The following is a 23,713-nucleotide window of genomic DNA, read 5'->3' on the forward strand; positions in this document are numbered from 1 at the left end:
GATACATCTATATAGTCATGGTTTACTTAACACATAATTAGATCATGTCTGTATCTAGACATTATACCACCTCATTATACAAACTGAACATGTATATCGTTATGCTTCTTAAGTTTGTAGATTTATTCATGTTTATTAACATTCATATTAACTTCGATTTACCCCTATTCACATATATTTATTCCTAAACAAGTTTATTTAAAAACCAATAGGCTTAGATTGTTACGAATCAAAATCAGACATTGAAATCACAAACTGCTGTATCAAAATAGGAAAATGTCCGGGACATTTTGCACCACAAATCGGCTCGAACAGTTCTGGCGGGCCTTTGTAATTACTTAACTAATTAGGAAATGATCACTCGAGCTCCTTCATCAACCTCTTGGCATCCTAAACAACGGAGGTCCCATGTCTCTACAGGCGTCGGCACGATCAAGAACCATTACTAGTACTATTGTGGCCCTGTGCACCATACAAACGTCTGAATTTGTAACTCTTTACCTAGAGTTGGTGACATCTCAATGTTTTTACATCTATCACAAGGGTGGTTTTAAATTTTTTATATGTTGTTCTAATACATAACAAAATTGGATGTTTTGCAATGCCAAGTTGATTTTAGAATGGGAAATAGCTTTAATACACATGTACGTTATCATATATGGTTAACATATTATCTGCGCTATGTGTACACAATGGATTTTCATCGTCTCGATACTACCCACACCTACCGGACGAAAATCATGTCGACTACACTATAACAAAATGAATCTAGATGAGGAAAAGTAAAGCAAGGAGATGACGTAAAAAAAGTATAGTAAGGCTCAATCTGTCATACAGAGTTGTCGATCCTTCCATTGTGAGCACTGCAAGGATAGACAATTCTGTATGAGAGATTGGTCAAGGTTAATACAAAACTAAAGCTCCAGCGAACAGGAAATGACAACGTCGTGGAGACACTGTGGTGAAGAGAATTAAAGTATAAGGTGTTGATTTAACGTCACGTAGAGAATTACAAGATAAGGTGTAAATTTAACGTTACGTTAAATCAGACTCCATGTACTGCAAAGCAGAACTAATAGACGAATGAACAAGGGTGGTAAAAAAGTACAACCTGTGGAGAGTTGAAGAGTGCCTCAACTATGAATGAATGCAAACAGAAAAAGACCTCCCTACTCCGCTTGACCTTTGAATCACCCATTTGGACCTTTATACTCCTACTAAGCAACACCGATCACATGGAAATGCATCAGCACCGCCAGGAAAGAGCCGAGACAGAAAATTAATATGGTGAATTACAACGGTGTAAAAAGATCAGCAGACAAAAAGAACTTGTACTACATATGCAAATACAATCTGTCATAGGGTCGAATGCTGTCTGGCATGTTTCATATTGTTAGGGTGTTCTGATCCTGGCTACGAATTAGTCCGTTTACCTGATCAAGATAATGGGCGCGTGGTGGATGTGACTCCTCCTAGACACCCGATACCACATCTGGTGTTTCCAGGGGTCCGTTTTTGCCCTATCCTAATTATTCTTTGTTGGATTATGAGATTGATATCTGAGAGCTAAAGCACAAGGCACAAGGGCCAAATGAGAAGGACAGAATGTAGGAAATATCTCGTAATAGACTGGAATCATAATTGCTTTCATGTTGTTTGAATTACATTTCATACATTCTCCCGAGTTCTTCTGTTATTATATATCTCCAAAATGATGAAACAAAACCGTATTTTAGTTGAAGATAATTTTAATTTTCTGACATGATAAAATTGTAATAAATGGTAACTGTGTTCCATGATCTATATACCACATCTGCATGATTCAGTTAGTCACGTGAGAAAGATGACATCAAAAATAAATAAATGGGCAGTATGCATATACCTGTATATAAAAATGTAAAGTATAAAATCTGAACTAGCACTAGAAATTGTGAAATTTCTATAAACTTCGAAAACGAAAATCAGAAGAATCAAAGACGCTTGAGAATGTAGAAGAGTCTGTCACAACGCATGGTTTCACCTCCGGCTTCGCGACATGGTCTCGTCATCTACTTCTAAATTGTACTTCTTCCGCGCTCTTTCAAAAATATCTGACATATCATCATCATCGTCATCACTGTCTAGGTCTAAATCACCTGCAGTTTTGTTGGCCCCGGATTCAGATGCCCTGGGAGTCACACCAGTCTTGGTGTCTTTGGCTGAAATTAAGGTAAGAATACATAATCTTATTGCTAAACAGAAATATCAAGAATAAAATATGGCAATAGTTCACACGCAGAGAGAGATCCCTGTACAATTTAAGCCCGAGAGCAGAAGAGAAAGCAACTAATAAATGCCTCAGTATTTTATTTGATATTAGCAAAACCCTTCACCATGAATGAACAATGTGTGGAGTTTTTATATACAATATACAAGGTGGAAAATAACTGAAATGACCGTGTATCGGCGCATGTGTGTTGTAAACTGTGACTGAACAAATGCCGTTTTTTCTGACTATTGAGTTTTATTCCATTATCAATGCTCCATTTCATGAGATATTATCCTTGTTTGAATTCGTGTCGTGTATTACATAATCAAAAACATGCCCATACAGCAAATAATCATTTCTTCGCCATGTTATTCTGAATCATAACGGGATTTACAACACAATGCATGCAAGTGAACAGACTTTCTTAAAAGTTTACCTAAGAGCCCAATGTGTTGCAACAAGAGGCCCATGGGCCACATCGCTCACCTGAGTCACATAGGCCCTGTCATTGTTCAGCTGTTGTGAGTTTTTAAAAGACTTTTTTATCAAACTGTTTTCGCATGAACAATTTTGACCCCATGCTGTGACCTACCTAGCCCAAAAGGATCACAACATATCTTAAACTGAAAATGAATTCACATAACACGGGATGCTTCAACACAAATACGACTATTACAATCACGCTGTTTCTGGATAAGACCTAGGTCATAGTTTCATGAAAGTTATATCTTCACTACTTCACGAGATAACGAATAGTCAGGTTTTTTTTATCAACGGTATATCAAATTTCCAGGTCAAGGTTAAACATCAAAGTGTAACAACGTCTTGCCATAAAGAATTATAACAAATATGAACCCCCCCCCCCTCTCTCTCTATATATATATTTAAGCATTATGAGCATATAAAACTTTGATCCCCTATATATCTGTATGTGAAAATGGCCTCACTCTACCCCCGGGGGACCATGGTTTGCACAAACTTAGATGTACTCTATATCAGGAAGTTTTCATGTAAATTTCCACTTTTCTGGCCCAGTGTTTTTCGAGAAGATTTTTCCAATATATTCGCATGTAAAACTTAAATCCCCTATTGAGACCCCACCATACCCCTCGGAGCCATGATTTTTATAAACGTAAATTTGCACTTAGTCAGGAAGCTTTCACGTAAATTTCAGCTTTTCTGGCACAGTGGTTCTTGAGAAGAATATTTTTAAGTGACCCCACCATATTTTTGCATTTTTGTAATTATCTCCCCTTTGAAAGCGGCATGGCCGTTCATTTGAACCAACTTGAATCCCCATAATCCAAGGACGAATTGTACCAAATTGGATTGAAATTGTCCCATTATATATGTTCTAGAGGGGGAGGTGAAAATTGGAAAATTTTACGGACAGACAGAGGGTGATCAGAAAAGTTTAGTGAGCTAAAAAGTTTTATGAACCCACTAACAACACATCATACTTAGTAAACCATAATAATATTTATATCTGAAAGAAAGGAGAAAGTATTTGTCATATATTCATTAAATGAAATTCTCTTAAAGCACGTTTTATTATCTGAATTAATCACTTCGACTCCACGAGATGTTCGGCTGCTAATTGATCAGTATTGAAACATATCAACCTCCTCCATTTTCTGGCAATACCTGGGGTGAACTCAACTCCTAAGATATTTACCATGGATATTACATGTATGTGATCATTATTGATTAAGGCAATATCTGGAGTGAATAAATTCGACCCCTGACATCTATACGCTACTTTTTGAATAGTATGTGATTACAGATGTACACACCTTTTAAATCCTCCATCTCTTTCTCAGCTTCACGAATGACGTCCTTGACCCTTCTGGTTTTGACCTTCCTGTCTCCTGTTATGAGTGAAAATCACGATTGTTTTTATCAAGTGCTATGTCATATAACTGGTGATTATTCAAGCAATTTTATAATCGTGGCTTATAGAGAAGGCATTCAATCTGTTAAAGTTTGAATTAAGATAGCTTCGCCCTTATGTGACGTCATAGGTTTTTGCAAAATCTTATTTCAGTTAAACTTTGCACATGATAGAAATACCTCTTTTTGAGAAACTTTATTCCATGTGTATAATAAAAAAAAAATCTAGTAAACTGATTAGATACTGGAAAAGTATGTATTTTTATAAATAATCAATTATCTTGATTTAAAAAAGTTGTCAAAGGCAATAACTCCTCTATTATATATCAATTACACAATGGTTTCCCCGATATCCACAATCAGTTCATATATACTTATATAAGGTAGCAGTTTCTGAAACTGTTGAAATTAATTTTTTTTTTTTTTTTTTTTTTTTTTTTTTACATTATAACCAGTTATTATGCAGTTTTATTGTGCCGTTTAATGAAAATGTGAGATTTTCCGATGTTGACACATATGTCCGACGTCTTTAAAAATATGCATATACCTGTGCATTTTGTTTAGTTGATGATTAAATTAAACTATACAAGTAGAAATTAATAGTTTTTCTACTTTGAACTAATAATTTTGAATTATCACATGAGGGTGGAGCTACCTTAAATAAAAGTATGTTAGTTTGATGCTATAAAGTGCTCATGATCCAACTCTTTCGAGCAAATTATGACACATGTACTGCATGAATAAGAAAATACAAATCACACAAGAATTCAGAATTAATTTTCTGTTTGCTGTTGTGAAAATAAATGTTATAGAAACGCGAAACAGAGGTGCGTGTGTCATGCTAATTCACAACCCACATAACCATTACCATCCATGTCCTTTCTCTACACGAGTGAATGAAAGAAAAAAGATAAAAAAGCAAATTCCTTGACAGGAGAAAAAGACGTTTGTTAATCTTGCTTCCATGACAATAAAATCTGTCATGGCATGTAGAAGAATCGAATGATACTAGACAAGTCCAGCTAAATTAATGCACTATATATCTAGAAAACTGTGTGAATAGGCCGTCACACCGAGATTTAAATACTAGTAGTTAAGATTTAGACATTTTGTATACCAGTGTCATTCTCCGTTCCATCGGTCTGCTCTTGTTCTGTTCAACAATAAATCAACACAATTCACAATTAAAACACCTTCGAAAGGTAAGGAAAAATAAATCGCATAATCACTGGCCCTTCCCAACGTTCTGTTTGCTTGTTGTGTGAGAACCCAGTCATAAATGTTGTTACTTGAGAAGGGAATTAAATGGGAGTACAATTGCTCACTACTTCCTTGGAGATACATTATGATTATTGTATAATGGGTGTGAAAACAGTCTGAACTGTCCTTTTAAGAACAACGTGTTGTCACAGGAATGCATCAATTTATAAACACGAAAATGCAAACTGACAAACATTCAAACAAAGCTTGAAGAAGGAACTGGAATTTTGTAAACCTAAATACAGAATTGTTACATGCATGTAGAAGTATATTAATTTGATTGTGGGATTTATTTTGAATATATAGTTAACAGCTGGGTTGGAGGGCATCTGTTTAAGGAGGAATAACACACCAGGGAAAACTGATATGGATGAAAAGTGGAAAAGTGAAAACATTTAAATTTACTTTATTTAGTCAAAAAATGCAGTTTTAGTAGAGAGTAATCTGGAAAAAAAAACGTCTTAAAATCCCTGCTCGAACCCACGATCTGCAGTCCACACGTTAATCCACAGAGTTACCCAGCTAGGCAATTAGATTTCAAAGGAATATACAAATTTTGCTGATATTCATATTTTCATTCATGCTACGCAAGTCAGCCATTATGACAACGTAGTATACCCCCATAAGATCCAAATATCAAAGCGTTTTTCATTTGGTTCGATGGTACGACAAAGCACGTGATGCCAGGAACGCTAGATATTTATACACAAATGCTTTGTTACAATCTTTATATCGTTATAAAACACCTCCCGCATCAATCTATGTGATTAAAGTGCGACCATTCACACTTAAGTGTTGATAACTTGTTCAACATCAAATTAACGTGTGGGTTCCAAGAAATTTCATCTAACATTTAGGCGATAGCTTCTTTAGGAGAAATACATTGTACATGTATTATGCAATTTATTTCGCAGTATCTATATTTGATTTAAACGAAATAAATGGCAAAATTATATTCATAAACTGTGATGAAAGATACTAACCTCCATCTGTTCCGTAGTCGATGTCCACTGTGTCTATTCCTTCCATTGGTGGTGTTTTAGCCAGTGGATCCCATTCAGGTCCCGTGTAAATACTAAACATTGAACTATACTTTTTCTTGTTTACTTTGTCCAGTTTTCCAAAATCCACTTTGATTTTAGGTGGTTTTCTTTTCAATTTCGATTCAAATTCTGGAGCTCCATCAACCTCCTCTGGCAGTCCGTAAGCATACCGGTTCATTTTTTCATGCTCCAGAATACGTGACGTCACATATTGAGTATTGAACCTCACCCACGCAGCATCCTCAAAACGTTGCCGCAGCTCCTTTAATTGCCCCTGTTGCCGTTGTTTTGTAATTTCACGTTTCCGCTGGCGGTCGACAACGTCGGATATCTGCATCTTTGCTTTTAATGCTTGACATTCTTGCAATTTTTGAAAGAATCTTTTTTCTCGGGACTGTTTATCTCTTACTAACTTATTGTTATAGACAGAATGCATGTTTTTGTAGACGGGCACCTGTCTCCGAGTTAAAATATATTCGTTACTATTTCTCTGAGGTGCACCAGGACGAACAGTTCGATCTGTTGTCTCGGGACTGTTTTTTCTTGACCTAGCACTTTTTTCTCGAATTTGTATGTCACCAACGTAAACTCTCAGCCAATCGGTTGGACTATTCACAGACGGTCTCCACGTCAATTCGTCCCTTTGGTCCTCCCATTCCTTCGTTGTAGCTCTGTAGATCGACTTGTCCCTTTCCCACTTATACGATTTGGGTCGGGAACTCTCCAATATAACAGCCTCTTTATTATTGAGAATGCCTTTTCTCCCAGGGCTTCGGTAATCCCCCGTATCAGATTGTGAATATCCCGTTTTCCGGTAGTATCGGTTCCTGGGAGTTCGTGCCCTAGGTGTTCTGCTTCGCGGAGTTCTAGGGGTCTGATTCCCTTTCGCTCTGACCGGACCATATCTGGTTTTCTTAGGAAGTCTAAGTCTTGTTATCTGTTGTTCTTTCTGATCTTCGTTCATCAGCACCTCATCAGAAGTTGGCACTGGCGAAAAGAACTGATCGTCTAAGGCTGTGACCATATTACGTTCGTATTTGTTACTTTTCGTTACAGGTCTACTTTTGTCATTGTGCACAGGACTGGTGCTTGTCGGCGACTCTTTGTGTCTATCATCTTCAGGTTTAGTTTTATTAGAATGTGGCTTGTTTATAGTTTCTTTGGGTTTCTCCGTCTGACCCTTTGGCCCCTTATTATAAATCTCGGCATCCTGTTTATGCTCCTTTTTTTCGTTTTCATGTCCCCTGCAAAGATAACAAGATTATTTTGCGAAGCTCATAAAATATAATTGAAAGTTAAAGTTTGAGATAGGTCTTACTTTGCGTAGTTCGGAGCAGCCCCGCCCTTCGTTTTGTTTTCTTTGGGCTCTGCTGCAAGTATCTTCTTATTTCTATAATAAATTGGCCGAAAATCAAGAAAATACACCTTGTGATACCTACATAAATAGCCTCATTATAACTCCCAAATGTTTATCTAAAGTATACCTATGCACTATGTCGGGTAGTGGGTCAGTATTAATCCGCAGCGGAGGGAAACGAGTATAGTCTGTTGTTGCTCTTCCGTATCGTATTTGATTGAGCGTCATTTTGATTTTACGAAGAAGTACTGATTTCTCCGACGTAAATTCCCCTCATTTTCAAACTGGTATACAATTACTACTATCATTTAACAAGCCTACGTGTTCTTATCAATGTAGAATGCTTCTATTTAAAGACCAGTCACTTATTTTTACAATTACATTTTAATTTTATTTACAAACTACAGTAATTACGACTCCTAACGTTGGAGGACCCCCACCTAGGTCCCAAACAGTAATTATTGACTTAAAAAATTGCCGGAAAGCTGCTGTTTACATTATAGCGGAGATCTCCAAGCAAAATAACAATAGCACCTGTATAACACAGCTATGTTTTTTGTATACCTTTGTTCATTTGGGAAAAAATGTTTAATGAAGTCACACTTTTACTATTGAATTTTTTTTTAAAAAAGCGATCTCCAAATGTATTTACAAAAATACAACTCACGCATAGAGAGAAGATATTCTGCACCTTTACCAAAGTAGGTTACGTAATTATAGCAATGTGAATGTTTACCAGACTACGTTAGATACCAGTAAATACGAACCTTTACCAGAGGATGTTACATGTAGGGACCCACCAATTTCAACTTTTATAGTAGTAGTTTTGGTGAATTTGGTCCCTACCAACGTGAATTTTTACCAAATTAAGTTGTATTATGCACAAATGTGTACCTACTATGTGAACTAAAAACAATGTAAGTAAATACTGTAGTCTATAAAATACAGGTAAATCGAGTACCCGTTACTAGGACTTACAAATGGTGAACAAAGTAAGTTAATTTTTTTTTTTTTTTTTTTTTTTTTTATATCTTTCAGCAATATTTTATCATGTTGAAAACAAAATTGCGTTGGATAGCAGGCATTGCCTATATAAGCCCATTTCCATACAAAATACATAATCAAGGTCATACAAATAGAGAGATGTTTAATTACAAGTTTGTATGATTATAGATGAATAATAATAATATTAGATTAAAGGTATATAGACCTACTTTTCACTTTGGTCCCTAGTTGACTTCTTCTTTCCTGGAAAATATATTCACAAGTAATAACTACATATAGGTTACCGTGGGAAACAAATATCAGACAGTGTTTCTGACATCAAAAGTGTACAGGTGGTATTTACTTGTATTTCTCTCTCTCTCTTTCACACACACACAGAGAGAGAGAGAGAGAGAGAGAGAGAGAGAGAGAATTCTGGTTGCCACAGTTAAACATTCATTACACAGATTATTGATAAGGGTCTCACCGTTAGTAGGGGATTCAGTCTCGATTCTGTGAGTATAATTATCAACCTGAGGGGAGGCAGGGGTGTCACTGACGTCATCTTTTCTTTTGGGTGGAGCGGATTTTGCTTGTCGGTTAGTTTCTTCCTCAGCTTTAAAAACCACAGAAATTCACTCTCAGGATTTAAAACACAAACAAGGGAACATACACATACAGGTGCGCTCTTGAATTCCAATTTTTGCTTGTGGGAAAGAATACAGACATTGAAGAATTCAATAAAACAAATTATATATTCACGATGAACGAAACCTCAGGAAAAACCAATTTTGGTAAATTTTTACTGCATGTTATCTTATTGATGTTCGACAGACATATATGAATGGATTTAACACAGGATGACAAAAGCGCTGTATTAGTGGGTTAATATACTCGGTTTAAAAGGTCCGAGTAACAATCGGAATCAAATAACTGCATCTAGTAATGCACTGGGCTATCAAATCACCGTGACAAACAATTACCTGGATCTGTTCATGGCAAAATAGAAAGATATCAGTACATCGTAAATAAAATAGTCATACTTTTCTTTTTCTTTTTTGGATCCGCTAACTGTCTCCCATCACGATCGTCTGTCTTTTTAGTTCTCGTCTGCTCAGGAAAATCAGAGTGCACGAGATGACCATTTTGTTTAGTTGGAGGTAGTTTAACAGGGTCGGATTTCTTCTGAGTTTCTGGTGTTGCGATTTCAGCAATCCTGAAAAGATGAAATACATGTATATATATACAATAATTTAGGATATGAATTATTAGGTTATATGTAGAACAAGAAACCTACGTTACGGCTCTCTCTATTCTGATTCTTCTGTTAGAAACAACCATGTTTAATTCTTTAGCGTTGTTAGAAGCGGACATTTTCTCTCACGAGCACAGTAGCTCAATATCATACAGAAGTAACGCATACTGGCTTTTCATATTACGGGGATTTGATTGTTCATTTGAAAAAGCGGTGTCGAATTCTAAATACTAAATCGAACACACATTCATCCGAATCACGGGATGGAACAAATCAACTTGAATCGTACAAATGGTTTGGAGCGGACGCATCACATTTCATGTTTATTCAGATGGAATTTAAAATATTGCTGCATTAACATATAAGAGAGATAGAGAGATATTGCGTCCCCGCCGCCCCGCCCCCCACATAGTACTGCGACTGAAATTGAAAATTCACATATCGGTATTTGATCATCTAGTCTTTTGAGGCTTGATTTATTACTCATCCTTTTGATTTTCGAGAGAAGTATTAAAATGTTTACTTGGCTAAAGTCTATTTGTTAAGCCCCCGTAAACCATTTAATACAGATTATTTGTTTCACTGAAATGTGCTGTGTATTTTAAATAGGTATATGTTTTGAAAAAATAAAATCTAAAACGCAATAAGCATGTATACACATGCAGATTCGTTATTATACTTTAAAGAGTCGTTGAAAGAAAATATTTCATAAATGAAAACAAATCTTATGATGACATTTACAACATCCACCAACACAACTGCCGGGGCAGACAGGGGGGTGGGGGTGGGTTTATACCCCCCCCCTGCAATACTAATATCGCATAACAGTTACCCTGAAGATGCTTAATATGAAAAACCGAACCATTATACTTGTTTGTATCTTCTCTTCAACTATCCACCGCGTGCACTTCTCCACCCACCCCCCCCCTTTTTTTAAAAATCATACTTACTCATTTTTGTTACTATTTTTGGAAATATTTCCCAATCTGGGCGTAGAGTGGTTACTAACACGCGAGTCGGCCAATCTGCCGTTTGTTTTAAAGGAAGACGCTCGTGACGTCAGGCGCGGTTGCGGACTAGGCGTAAACATTTCGTTGGTGGAGTATACTACTTTCCTCTTTCATATTGTAATCCAAAAGTCATCACTAATCGTAAACACGCTCCAATTCCTTGGTATTATCATTTTCAGCTATCCTAAATCCAAGACATTTTAAATCCAAAATATTTCAAATTTAAGATGTTTTTAAATCCAAGAATTTCAAATTACACAGACAACGCTACTATAGTCTCGCCATAACTTTCAAAGAATGTTTTTTTTCTAATTAGTTGTCATGTTGACCTCCTTGTCCAGGGTATGTGTTCTATATATGTTACACTGTTACCATACTGGAAACAATTTTACATACGTCATAATCGAACTACCCTCCCTGATTTCTACTATATCCGAGCTATTAATCTCCTCAAAAGTCTTTAATCTTTGTTCAGAATTACTGGGCCATGATATAAATACATTGTTAGTAGATGCGTTGTACACATATTCTTTGGAAAGTTTACTTTTAATTTCTGTTCCTGTAGATATCTTTACGTTGAAAAACAAAACACAGCGATCAAATCACGAAACCCCTATCATTGCAATGATCAGATTTTTCTACGAAGTTTGCCTTACAAATTCGAATCCACGCTCTTACCCAACATATTTGATAGTTCACAAGATTATTTTATTTTTGTTTGTATGTTCAAGAATTTTTCATTCATGTAAAAACGTCTAAATTTATCTACATGTAGAGTGACATTATCAATTTGTAAACATTTGATCTCATAAATATTAAATTCTTGTATTTCTTTTTAAACTTTTTTTTTTTCAATGATAGAAAGACATATAAAAACACACCATGAAATGTATCGGTAAAGGTCAAGAATTCGGGGTCAGTAACAGCTATATATATATATATATATATATATATATATATATACATTGCACATGCACATTAAAACCGTGGAGCAGAGCCATTTAGTCGACCTATGAATTTAAATTGCACTGCAATGGACATTAATGAATCAAATCCGCTACTCAAACAGTTCATTTTTAAATCTGGATAAAGAATTGAAATATAACTAACAATTACCTTTGCACATGAGATCGAGGACCATACATCCTATGAGGTTTAAAAATCTCTTCCTAATTGGATTTTTTAATCATACATCATTGATTTGTCATTCTTATCAAACATTTACAATTCTAGTTCATTTTTGATAGGTGTATATTTTAAATGAGAGTTAACTTTTAATGCCTTAGTGGGGGTGCCACGGATTTGTCCATACAAGTTAGACAGGTGTGGGAACGAGAGATCCAAAATGAATGGAGTGTTAAAAACAGGTTTTGTTCATCGTTTTCAGTAAGGCTATGAAAATTTCACAAATACCCTTTGAAATTATTCAACAATTAAAAGAGCGAGAGATATATGTATATAGGGATACAATAGATGGATTCTGAAGAAAAAAACCCCAGACACCTGATGACGATTTATGTATATTCATTAGTAGAGGCTATTTTGGAAGCCATTGTTATAATAAACCAAAATACAATACTTGTACATAAACACCAGTTGCAATATTCAAGTTTTGAACTCTATGCTAATAATTATAAACACTTAACGGAAATATCTCCCGGCTAACTGAAAGTTGATAACTTTTACAATTCATCTACACATTGTGTTATAAACATGGTAAAAGATCAATGACCGAGACTTTACAAAGTGCCTTAATGTTTACAAGAATTCTGCAACATCTTGACAGATATGTCCTCCGTTTACTTTCGTTGTAACACGGATTTTCTTTGCATGGCATTCACTAGTCTAATGATTTTGGTTCCACCAGAACTTCGGCTTGAAATGCATGTAAGGATTTGGACGCATACGGATGCATCTGCCGAAATGTCTCAAACGCCTTCGATTGTTGAACGATTCGGAGCGTGACCAAGGAAATGTTTAAGATATTGTTTTCTCAAAGGAACTCTACAATGTCTTAAGCAACATGACATTTGGCATTGTCTTACTTTCACATGCTGCTGCAAAATAGAACAACGGCACATTGTAAAATCGTTTCAATTTAACGTTGAACGATTAAAATTTTCTCAATCCCAACAAGACGAGTCTTTCATCTGTTGCAGATAACAGTATACATTAACGGTGGCGCCTCCGAACCGATCACATACAACGACACGTTGTGTAACGTTCTCCTCCAAACCGATCAGATACAACGACGCATTGGTTTGTGCAGCGTTCTCCTCCGAACCGATCACATACAACGACGCATTGGTTTGTGCAGCGTTCTCCTCGACGTCAAGAAACTCCGAGCGGTGTAAGGTGTAACACGATTCGTCCAAAAATATAAAACAGGTCGTCAACGCAGCAAACAAAATAAGCTAAGGCGACCTTTATTTGTAGGTACTCAAGCTTATTTATGGTAGCCTAACTGCAATTCGGCGAAGCTTTCGAAATTGGCTTAGACATTAGAGCACTGTATGTTGACAGGTTTTTTTTTGGGGGGGGGGGGTAATATACAGAAAATGCATTTTGTTTTACGTCCCATTCGAGAAATTTTCAACTATGTAAAGACCTCAGAGAACACGTGAAAATAGATTCACAGTGATTATTGTGGCAGATGGATGTGTAAATATTAAAGTTATGGGGAGGGGGGACGACTTGTCTATTACGTCAATTCGAGTTGAAACACAAACCGTCCCAATTCCGGCATTTACACGATTTCTAGGAGTGGATGTAGGCGGTGCCTGTCCACTTCTCCAAAGAGAATAGCGGGAAATGATGCTCTTGCAATTTTGTATTAAGAAGTTCCTACTAAAAGCATTTGAAAAGCACGTTTTTGTGTGATTTTCTGGAAGCCTCAACATCAACCTGGGACCCAATCTTATTTTACTGTCGGAAATATTTCTGTACACTAAACGGATACACCAACAGTTTAAAATCATAAAACTACTTTTTGACGTGATTTAATTACGAGCAAGGATCGTAGTTTCGGGTAACTCGAAGAAAGTCATTCAACTGTAAAACTATATCAAAATTACATTGTATAATTTGTCTTTAAAATGAGGGTGTCGCGTTTCTTTGCGTGTTTATGTATATGTTAGAGTGAGATATTGATACGGTAATGGTTTGTAAACACTATCTAAAGTATCATTTATCTTGACTTCAGTAACATTCCTTTCCGTCATCATTTTAAAATATTCATGTACATTACATACACTATTCGGGTTGTGCTAATTCATTTTCATAGGAAACCTTATTCATAATTTTGATAATTACTGGGCAAATTCATTACTTGTACTTAATTTTATCATACGCATATCCCTGGGAACGGATCCAAATGTTTCATATAGCGCCTATCCCGGGAAGCGGATCCTAATGTTTCTTACAGTTCCTATTCCTGGGGAGCGGATCATAATTTTTCCACAGTACCTATTCCTGGGGAGCGGATCATAATTTTCCCACAGTACCTATTCCTGAGGAGCGGATCACAAATTCGTGCAAGGGATATACAACCAAGAAAAAATATTGGAACAATGCAAAGATTTTATCTAAAAAATCGAATAAATTGGGACACGCAGACTTGTAATGGCAGTGGTTGGTTTTTCTACCTAAGTTTCCTACATATAGAAGAAAAATGTTGATAAATTAATCATATCTCCGTCACCATGTACATGTAGCGGTTGTTCAATTCTGTTAGCAATGTAAGGAACTTTGACTTACAAACTTTGTAATATAGGAATCTTGTCTTACCTCGGTACTGTCAACGAGGGGAGGGATACGGATGCCATTTTATCATTGTAAATCCAATAAAACCGAGAAAGATGTCTAGCTGTTCATTTCCCAGGCTTGTAGCTAGGGAGAATTAAAGTGGAAACCAAGGCTTGTCCGCTAATCCCCTGTCTGTCGAATTCGATGGAATCATAAAGTGGACAGTACATTTATTAAACAGCAAGGGTATTTATTTTAACTCTTAATTTTCCAAAAGAATTTAGAATAAGATATATCAATATTCTGTAGAACATAAAAGTACTTAAATACACTAGCCTAACTTAATCCATGTGTAAAGAAGTGAATTTTCTGCTAAATCTTGCCTGTATCTAGGTATGTTAATTTGGTTAACTGTTAAAGGTAGGGAATTTAAAGCTATAATTTACCCGTCGATTTCTATGGCATAGCTAGCTATCTAATCATCTGTAACACATTCACAGTTTTAAACTTCCTTACTAACTGTGTTTTTATACAAGGTTTGTTTGTTTACTTCGGTTGCTGTACTATGGAAGTGCAAGTCAATGTGTATCTTGAAATGATTTTCATGAAAAGCTTAAACTCTGAAACACTGTTTAAACATTTTCCAAAGCAGGAGGTGTGCGTTGTGAGCAATGTTTCTATTCTTCTTCAATAAATCATTCCTATAAAGATGATAAAATTTTCAACGTATGAAAAACGTTTTTGGTAATTGTGTTTCTCCTGTTTTAGATAACTGTAGCAAAGTGTAGAGGATTTCGAAATTTTCAATACATTGAAAAGGTACAAAATCACACTATTCGTTATCATGTTGGTGCTCATAGATTTACTCCATTGCCGGGGTTACGGAGTGAATTCGGATGAAAACTTTCACACCTCTTAAGGCGGTATACTACATCGTCATATGATGGCTGACTTCCTATTAAAACATTGATGAAAATAGATATCAGCAATATTTGTATATTCCTTTAAAATTTGACAGCCTAGCTGAGTAACTCAACAGGTTAGCGTGTCGATTGCGGAACTGTAGATCGCGGGTTCGAGTCCATGAGGGGTTTTAATCCCCCACCCCCACCCCCCCGATTACTTTCTACTAAAACTGCATTTTGCCTTTAAAAAGTTTAAAGTTTTCAATTTCAAAATTTATCCACATCAAATTTCCCTGGTGTAGTATTCGTCCTTAAAAATAAATCAAGAAAATAAGCACGGAATTGATTGTTTAGATATATGATTGAATAATTCAAGAGATCGAAGCCACCATCCTACTCGAAATTGATTAGAGAAGCGACCCCCCCCCCCCAAAAAAAAACAAACCACGCACATAAATACAAGAAGCAGTCGTATCAATTTGGAAATTCCTAATTCACTTTAGGTCCGATGTTTGGAAAAATCAAATGGCATATTCACCTCAAAAACATTTGAAGGTGAATATAACATTTTCATTTTTTTCTAGTTTGTTGGATCTCAGCCAATCAGAAAGCTCGGAATAATTCAATCATACAATGCAATAAAATATTTATTTCTTGTACTTTTATATAAACGTAAATGTAGTCAGTATTTAAAATATATATACTTTTAATCAATTTTTAAAAAAAATAAACGATTGCGACTTATTATTTAAAAAAAAAACAGATACGAAAAATAGGATAATAAAAGGTTTAGAGGCTTTAATAAATGATAGAGCCACAAGATGGAAATCTATATACAAAGTATTTAGAATAGCCAAGTAAATATTAAACGTCGTCGTACAATACCCATATCAACAAAACGCACCAACCCTCATAACAACGTACTATTACACCAGCCATCATGACAATCAAAATGTATCAATGCACCAATCGTACTATATATAGGTATTAACACATCTACCCTAATAACAATTACAGCATACTACAGTGTATATATATATAGGTATTAACGCACCAACCCTTATTACAATTAAAACGTATCATATGTTTTAACAATCTTCAGAATTTATCGGTGAACCGTATCAATAAGAAACGGTTGCGTGACATCCGTGACCCCGTGAATGCAAAGGTTATCATGAAATCTTTGAAAATTTGTTTCCTTGTCTCGATTTATCATCCATTTATTTTCTTACATAATCATTAAGTCTACAATGTAATTATGTAAACTTATGCGTGATGGTGAATGCTGTCAAACATAAGACTTATCACCATATCGACGGAATATGACCAGAACAGGACCACATTGTATCGGTGATTTGAACGGTTTACTCTAAATCACCTTGAACACCATTGAATCTGCCACACAATAAGATTCGCTGCACGACCAGACTGCAAGATTTGAAACGTTTTATGCAGTTGCACATATTTGCTATGTAGATACGTGATTTTAAAACTGAAGTTGGAGACCTCAAGAGATCAGGAGAATCTTTGGTCCAAAAATATCACTCAGAGGGTTGTTCATCGGTACACCTTATAAAATTAATGTTTTGACCTTTGAATTTTACATGTGTGGAGAAATCACAAATACCGACAGGGGATAGCAATATAGCTTAGAAGGATGGGTCGAAATGGAAATGCATTTCTATATTTGTTAAAGACTTTGTTACACTTTGATTTTGTCGTCTTATTTCAAATATTAGTTACCTTGATTTACCTGGTTAACGTGAACGGATTGCATCAAACTGGGATATTTCTGGAAACGACAGGCAGTGCAGTAGAATAAATTGATATATTAAGTCTTAATAAAGTCGTTTTTAGCGTATGTTTCTGGACAAGAACAACATGGAAAGGTTGAAACATGAACTAACCAGTATTTCTCTAAATTTTGATCAATGTGAAGCAAGCAACAAGATAGCTAAATTGAGATACATATGAGAGGGAAAGTTTATCTTTAATAAAATACTGACTTTATACAAACATACATCCTAAGTCCACAGGATAGAGGGCTGATAAAACTTGAAAAGTGATCACAACTTTTACCCATTTAATCTGAGTTTTGAGGTCAGAAGTACAAGTTACATCTCCATACATGTAACCAACAGAATGTGCATGGTTTCGATATAAGATATTAGATAACTGGGGACATGCCCGTACTGATATTCTCTCCCAGAAACTTTTTTTTCCATGATTGGAAACCGAGTATATGACAAACACAGGTGTCCCCATGACTACCTAAAAAGTACGTCCAAGTCTTTACAATAACGTGTGTAATCTCTCCCAGACATTTTGGAGAGAGAGAAATAATGGGAAAGAGTGGAATATTGAAAAATCTTCGTATACAGCAGTCCAATATTCAGAGAGAGAGAGAGAGAGAGAGAGAGAGAGAGAGAGAGAGAGAGAGAGGATAAAACATGTAAAGTGATGGCAATTTTTAACCATTTGACGGAAGTTGTGAGGACAGAAAGTGCACTAAGAGGACAAAATTCTGTCCTCAAAGCACGTCCCCATAACCGTAACCCACAGCATGTGAAAGATGTAGATACAAAATATTAGATTAGTGAGGACAAGTGGTGTCAGGACATGTTCTCACTAATATTATCTCTCAAAACCATTTTTTTAGTAATTCGAAAGAGAGTATTAGATAAACTATTCTCTCTCAGAAAGAGAGTATTAGATAAACTTTTATAGGTGTCCCTATAGCTATACCCAGCATAGTACTTTTTTGCCTTTAGAATGTGTGCATTATCTTCTACACATTGTGAGGACGTCCTCACTTTTTAACAGCTTTCGCCAGAGAGAGAGAGAGAGAGAGAGAGAGAGAGAGAGAGAGAGAGAGATAGCTTTACATTGTATATAAAAGTTGATAACTAATAATACGATCATTCATCACTCATATTCATGTCAACACATCCTATTTACTTCTCATCAATGACAAAAGAGACGTTTACAAGTGTATGCAGTAGTAAATCGCAATAAAGGAAAGTTAAATTTTCCAAATAAACTCTTTAAATAGAACATGAAGAGATATACAATATATCATCAAAATCAAGGGACTTGGAAATCAATACCTGAAAAATCTCGATTCAAGCCCGATTTAATTTCCATAAAAACGGTACTCAATATCGTAATTCAAGTATAAAACTTCAAGAAAAATTACTTACCCCACAGGTATATTTTCGGCATCGGACACCAAAAAATTGACCTTTTTCATGGGAGGCAAAGTTGAGGTTGTCATTACAATAGTCCAATACCGAATTGCATAAATAGTAATACATAATCCTTTTCACACAATTAAAAAGAAACAAACAAGGAGTCAATGATCACTATTGTATCCGTCCCGGAGAAACGTAAAGTATAGTTGACTGCATATTTATCTTCACGAGTGAATCCATGGGTACTAGATTTGTAAAACGAATTAAAGGCTTAATTGATATCTACCCAGACGCCTCCCGCTGCAAGTATTGCCTATTTTAAACACTTGCCCTATTTCGTTGGATTTAAAAGCCTCGACTATTTCATGTTTTCAGCGGCAGTATATTAATTAAGTATCTAAAAACTTATCAGAAACTATTTGCATTTCATGAAACAGTGCTCCCGTATAGCCTAAAACATACATGGGCGAACAATAAGGAACTGCAAGTTTTATTGACGAGGGAATCAAATTTGAGCTTTCCAAAATACCGACTCCATTTAATATCCAATTTTATGGACAACTGTCCGTTGTTTTCTTTAAAATTTAAATGGACTGTGATTCACACCTAATCCCTCATGTTATTCGTACAGTAAAACATTACATCCCACAGATATCCAAATCTAATGCACAACAGAAAAAAATCGAACTAAACCAAACTAAACATCTCTTAACACAGACAATGTCTGCAGCCCGATCCCATTCAATATATTGAATAAAATGTTGTTTAAATTAAACCAAATGCTCCAGTCAAGACAGTAATGCTGGCATCCTGGTGTTTGCTCTGAGGGCGATGAAGCCTTTTTATCATAATATAATCGAATAATTCCGAGCTTCCCGATTGGCTGATATACCCAACATCCTCGGAAAAATAAAACAAAATATTTACCTGCGCGTGCTGTTCAAGTGAATATAACATTTGATTTCTCTGACGTCAGGCCGAAAATAAATTGGGAATATTGATATTAACACGACTGATTATTATTTTTTAGGCATTTATTGAAAACTCGCCTGTTAACTCAGTTTTGACTATCTTGCACAAAGATGTGTATTACAAAACCTCAAAGTAGCGACTCCCATCACTTATCGTTACACTGAGCTCGATTTGAAGACGACCAATCAGATATCGTTTGATCGTGTGTTGTTTAACGTCTTTCAATCACATGGAAACGTCACCACTGCCGGTGAAGGGCTGCAAAATTTAGGCCTATGCTTTCAGCCTTTGAGCAGGGAGGGATCTTTATCGTGCCACACCTGCTGACACATGGTCTCGATTTTTGCGGTCTCATCCAAAGGACCCGTCTGGTTTAGTTTCAATGTTTTAAATTGACATATGCATCTCTTATCACTTCTGACCACGTGTTGCAGTAAATAGCTGTATGCAAAAATGGTCGACCAGTTTCGATTAGGGTCTCGAATCATTCAATCATATATAGTAAACATTTAACAACTATAGGTCAATACGATCATAAAGTAAATAACTATCGGTCAATACGATCATATAGTAAACAACTATTGGTCAATACTATCATATAGTAAACAACTATCGGTAAACAAAACGCAGCAAAGAACAAAACTAAAAACAAAACCAAATGCATCTTTACAAGTCAAGGGCTATTGATTAGTTACCTCGTTACATAATAAAAACAACACGCAATGTTCTTGATGTTAAGAAAAGTACCCCACGAAGACCATTTTTGCTCTTTCCAAACTTGCATCTTAAACGAGGAATCTCATTGGATGATTTAATTTTAGCTTATTGCGTCATGGTGACTGATGTCAACTAGGGTTAGTGCGAGGTAACGAATCGAACCAAACGCGGATAGGAACTTGAAAGAAAAACGGGTGGGAAAATCGAGGGGGGAAAAAAACAAGGCCGAAATCATATCAATAAAAACTTTCCAGTTAAAAATGGGTCGGTCGTGCGATGGCAAACAAACTACTTTTTGATTTTGGCCTAATGGATCGTTACCTTTATGTCAGTTTCATTTACTTTGGAATTTACATAATCGCTAGGAACTAAAAATGCCCCCAGAAATATATTTTCCAAGGTCGTATAGGTCACCTGCAGGAAACAAGTTTGAATGTCATGTACACAGTTACTGGGAACAGAAAAGCAAACTTGTCACCCAAAAAATATGAAAAACGTTTGATGTTCCGATTCCTTACAGGTACATTCATGTAAGTATACTGCTTACAAGTTTCATTATTGTAGAACGCTTAGTTACCAGGTATTTATATTGCCTTCATAAAATTTACTTGGTCACTCATCCAGAAATCATAGGTCATTTACAATATCCGAAACCTTACTATACATCATTCTATAAAAAGGTTACAGAATCCCAAACCTAGAGCTATAAGAGTTCCAATGACAAGCATTTTGACCTCTATTCGGACCCCCCGGACAATATTAAAAATTCCAGAACCTTATTGCAAATTTACAATGTCAATTCATATGGAAAAAATACTTTTATGCTACCTCTTCAAATTTAAGAGTTTAACGACAAGAAAGTGAAGCATATGTATACGGAGAAAAAGGAATACACGCGAATATGTAATAACTAGCTTTCATTAACAAATGAATGCTTAATTTACAAGATAATTAGCAGAATCTACACCAAATTATATGCTGTACCAAGGAAACACGTGCTAAGCTTATATAAGTTAAAGTCAACATTTTCAATTATATAGAGTTCAGATATTTGTTATTCTGTTTCTCGTCTAGGTGCTATGAACCTGCCAATGTTATAGAATGTTTGATTTTAAGATCCGGGTTTGTGGTAAAGAAAGAAAAGAAAAACAGTCTTATTAGTACTTTTAACTGTTTGGTCTGAAATTCAATACTTCAAATTTGATCGGCGAGAGTTGGATAAAGCAGGGTCAATTAAAACCTCCGAGTGTTGAGTCAATAGCAACATTTATTTATACCCTATGAGAAGCCAATACTACCAACTTTTAAAAAAGAATTGAACCCCACGGCCTTCACTTTCCTTTAAAGTAGCCCTTGTTAAATTTGCTTTTCTTGGGGTGCACTAAATTAAATGTTTTAAACATGCTTTAAGATATCAAAGATATGTTATTCCACTTGAAATTGGGTCTTTAAAACCTAGGAAGACCGAATAATGTACTTATTGGCATTAAAGTTCAATGTGCATGGACATTTCCCACCTCCAGTTACAGTTGAATCTAATTAATTTCGTCTCAGGTGTTTCTTATGTGGGTGTTTATAAACTGCAAATCGTTTTGTATGAAATTGGGCCTCAAGGGCACGGAATATTAGAGGTTCTTTTTTATTTCATTAAATTCCTTGCTTAAATTCGAGCAATAACTATTCATAAATGAATAATCAAGTAAATTAATGCTATGAAAAATGTCTAGTTTTAGAAACACTTCGAATCTACCTTCTAACTTGTTTCGGGAGTCAAATTTCACGCAGGAAACAAATAAAATCTGTACTAACTTAATTAATTAAGTAAATGTTTGAAATACGTAATGATTAATTAGTTAATGAATAATGAGACTCCGTGTATACCTTTTGTTTGGCTGTTCCCTCTTCTGGTGCACAACTGACTGGCTTTTCGGACTTGTGCGAGGGGATCCTTGTTGAAACGAAATTACTTCTTTCGTTTCTTTCTGTGCATGCGTCGTCTCTTTCGTTTCTTTTTGTGTATACGTCACTTCAGCTTTTGGTGGCGTGTTCTTGATCAGCGTTTCTAAACTTCCATTTTCTGCATTAGACTTTTTGGATGCGTTGACAAGAGTGCCACCTTCATCAGCCACAATATTTGATTTCGCAGCAAAGCTGAAATTAGCATTACGAGTTTTAGGAGTTTGGGGGGTACTGCCTTCTTTGGAACTTCCTAGCAGAAAAGCACTATCAGGGGTGTGGCTGCTAGAGTGAAATTTATAACGAGGTGTGGTTTTCTCTGATTTACTGACAGAGGGATCTGACCGCTTGGCCATGGAAACACCACTGTCATGTGTAAAACTACTGGAATGAACTTTGTAAAGCGGGCTTCCAGATTTAATAGCAGAAGGATCCGACCTCTTGGAAATGGAGTCGTCGTTTTTGGCAGGCTCAAAATTGTATATCTCTAGGTTTTTGTCCGAATTTTGAGACACACTGACGGCGTAGGATTTAGTCGGCGTAGAGTAGCCATTACTTCTTGGAAATGAACTTTTGTGACTGTAGTTGTCCAGATATCGTCTGATGGACGTCGCACTGGTTCGAGCACTTTTGGAATCACTGTCACTGAATCGAACATGGCGGTTTGATTTCGTTGGTGTATTGATGAAATTACTCACGGGTGTAGTGGACAGAGACCGGCTGTGGTACTGGCTTTGGGATGAATGTTCCAGCTGCATGTCTTCAGCGACACCTAAATCGCCATATAAATACAAATGTTTTCTTTTCTTTCCTTTTTTAAAAACAAATTCTCTTCAGTTCACATGACCAGAGACGCCCTTCTTACACGACCAGTAAAGCAAAAACAGAGTAAGAAAAATATTTGCCAATGCATTAAAACAGTTGGCAACCCAGGCCTCTAAGTTTACATCTTAATCTGAGACGGGTTCGCGGGATTTATTTCACCGGCACTAACGCTACTCCAAACAGACAGCGGTATATGAAAACTTTAAATAAATCAGGTACATTCTGATTAAATAACTGGGGATTAACGTTATCCAATCTTAAGTGTGAAATAGGTATAGGAACTGGGTAAACGTTAAAACAATTTCTGAGAGAAAATAGGGTGTAATTGCAAAAAAGAAATGAAAACAACTCTCCAA

At 35.9% G+C, this 23,713-nt stretch overlaps 1 protein-coding gene across 2 annotated transcripts; it reads right to left on the minus strand.

The window, feature by feature from the left end:
- Positions 1–1,730: 1,730 nt before the first annotated feature.
- LOC125658990 (eukaryotic translation initiation factor 5B-like) lies at positions 1,731–23,706 on the minus strand. 2 transcript variants are annotated; one of them, XM_048890466.2, is made up of 9 exons: positions 22,458–23,706; positions 9,826–9,998; positions 9,270–9,398; positions 9,013–9,046; positions 7,760–7,831; positions 6,382–7,685; positions 5,256–5,291; positions 4,042–4,116; positions 1,731–2,198 (listed from the first exon to the last, which is right to left on the minus strand). In XM_048890466.2, exons 1-9 carry the CDS (start codon positions 23,288–23,290, stop codon positions 2,017–2,019), a joined length of 2,838 nt encoding a protein of 945 aa, XP_048746423.2. In that variant the 5' UTR covers positions 23,291–23,706; the 3' UTR covers positions 1,731–2,016. The 2 variants fall into 2 exon arrangements, with proteins under 2 accessions (XP_048746423.2, XP_048746424.2); XM_048890467.2 differs by lacking the exon at positions 5,256–5,291.
- Positions 23,707–23,713: the final 7 nt, after the last annotated feature.

The sequence above is a fragment of the Ostrea edulis genome, chromosome 9 (genome assembly GCF_947568905.1).
Source record: "Ostrea edulis chromosome 9, xbOstEdul1.1, whole genome shotgun sequence".
In the NCBI taxonomy this organism is placed as follows: domain Eukaryota; kingdom Metazoa; phylum Mollusca; class Bivalvia; order Ostreida; family Ostreidae; genus Ostrea; species Ostrea edulis.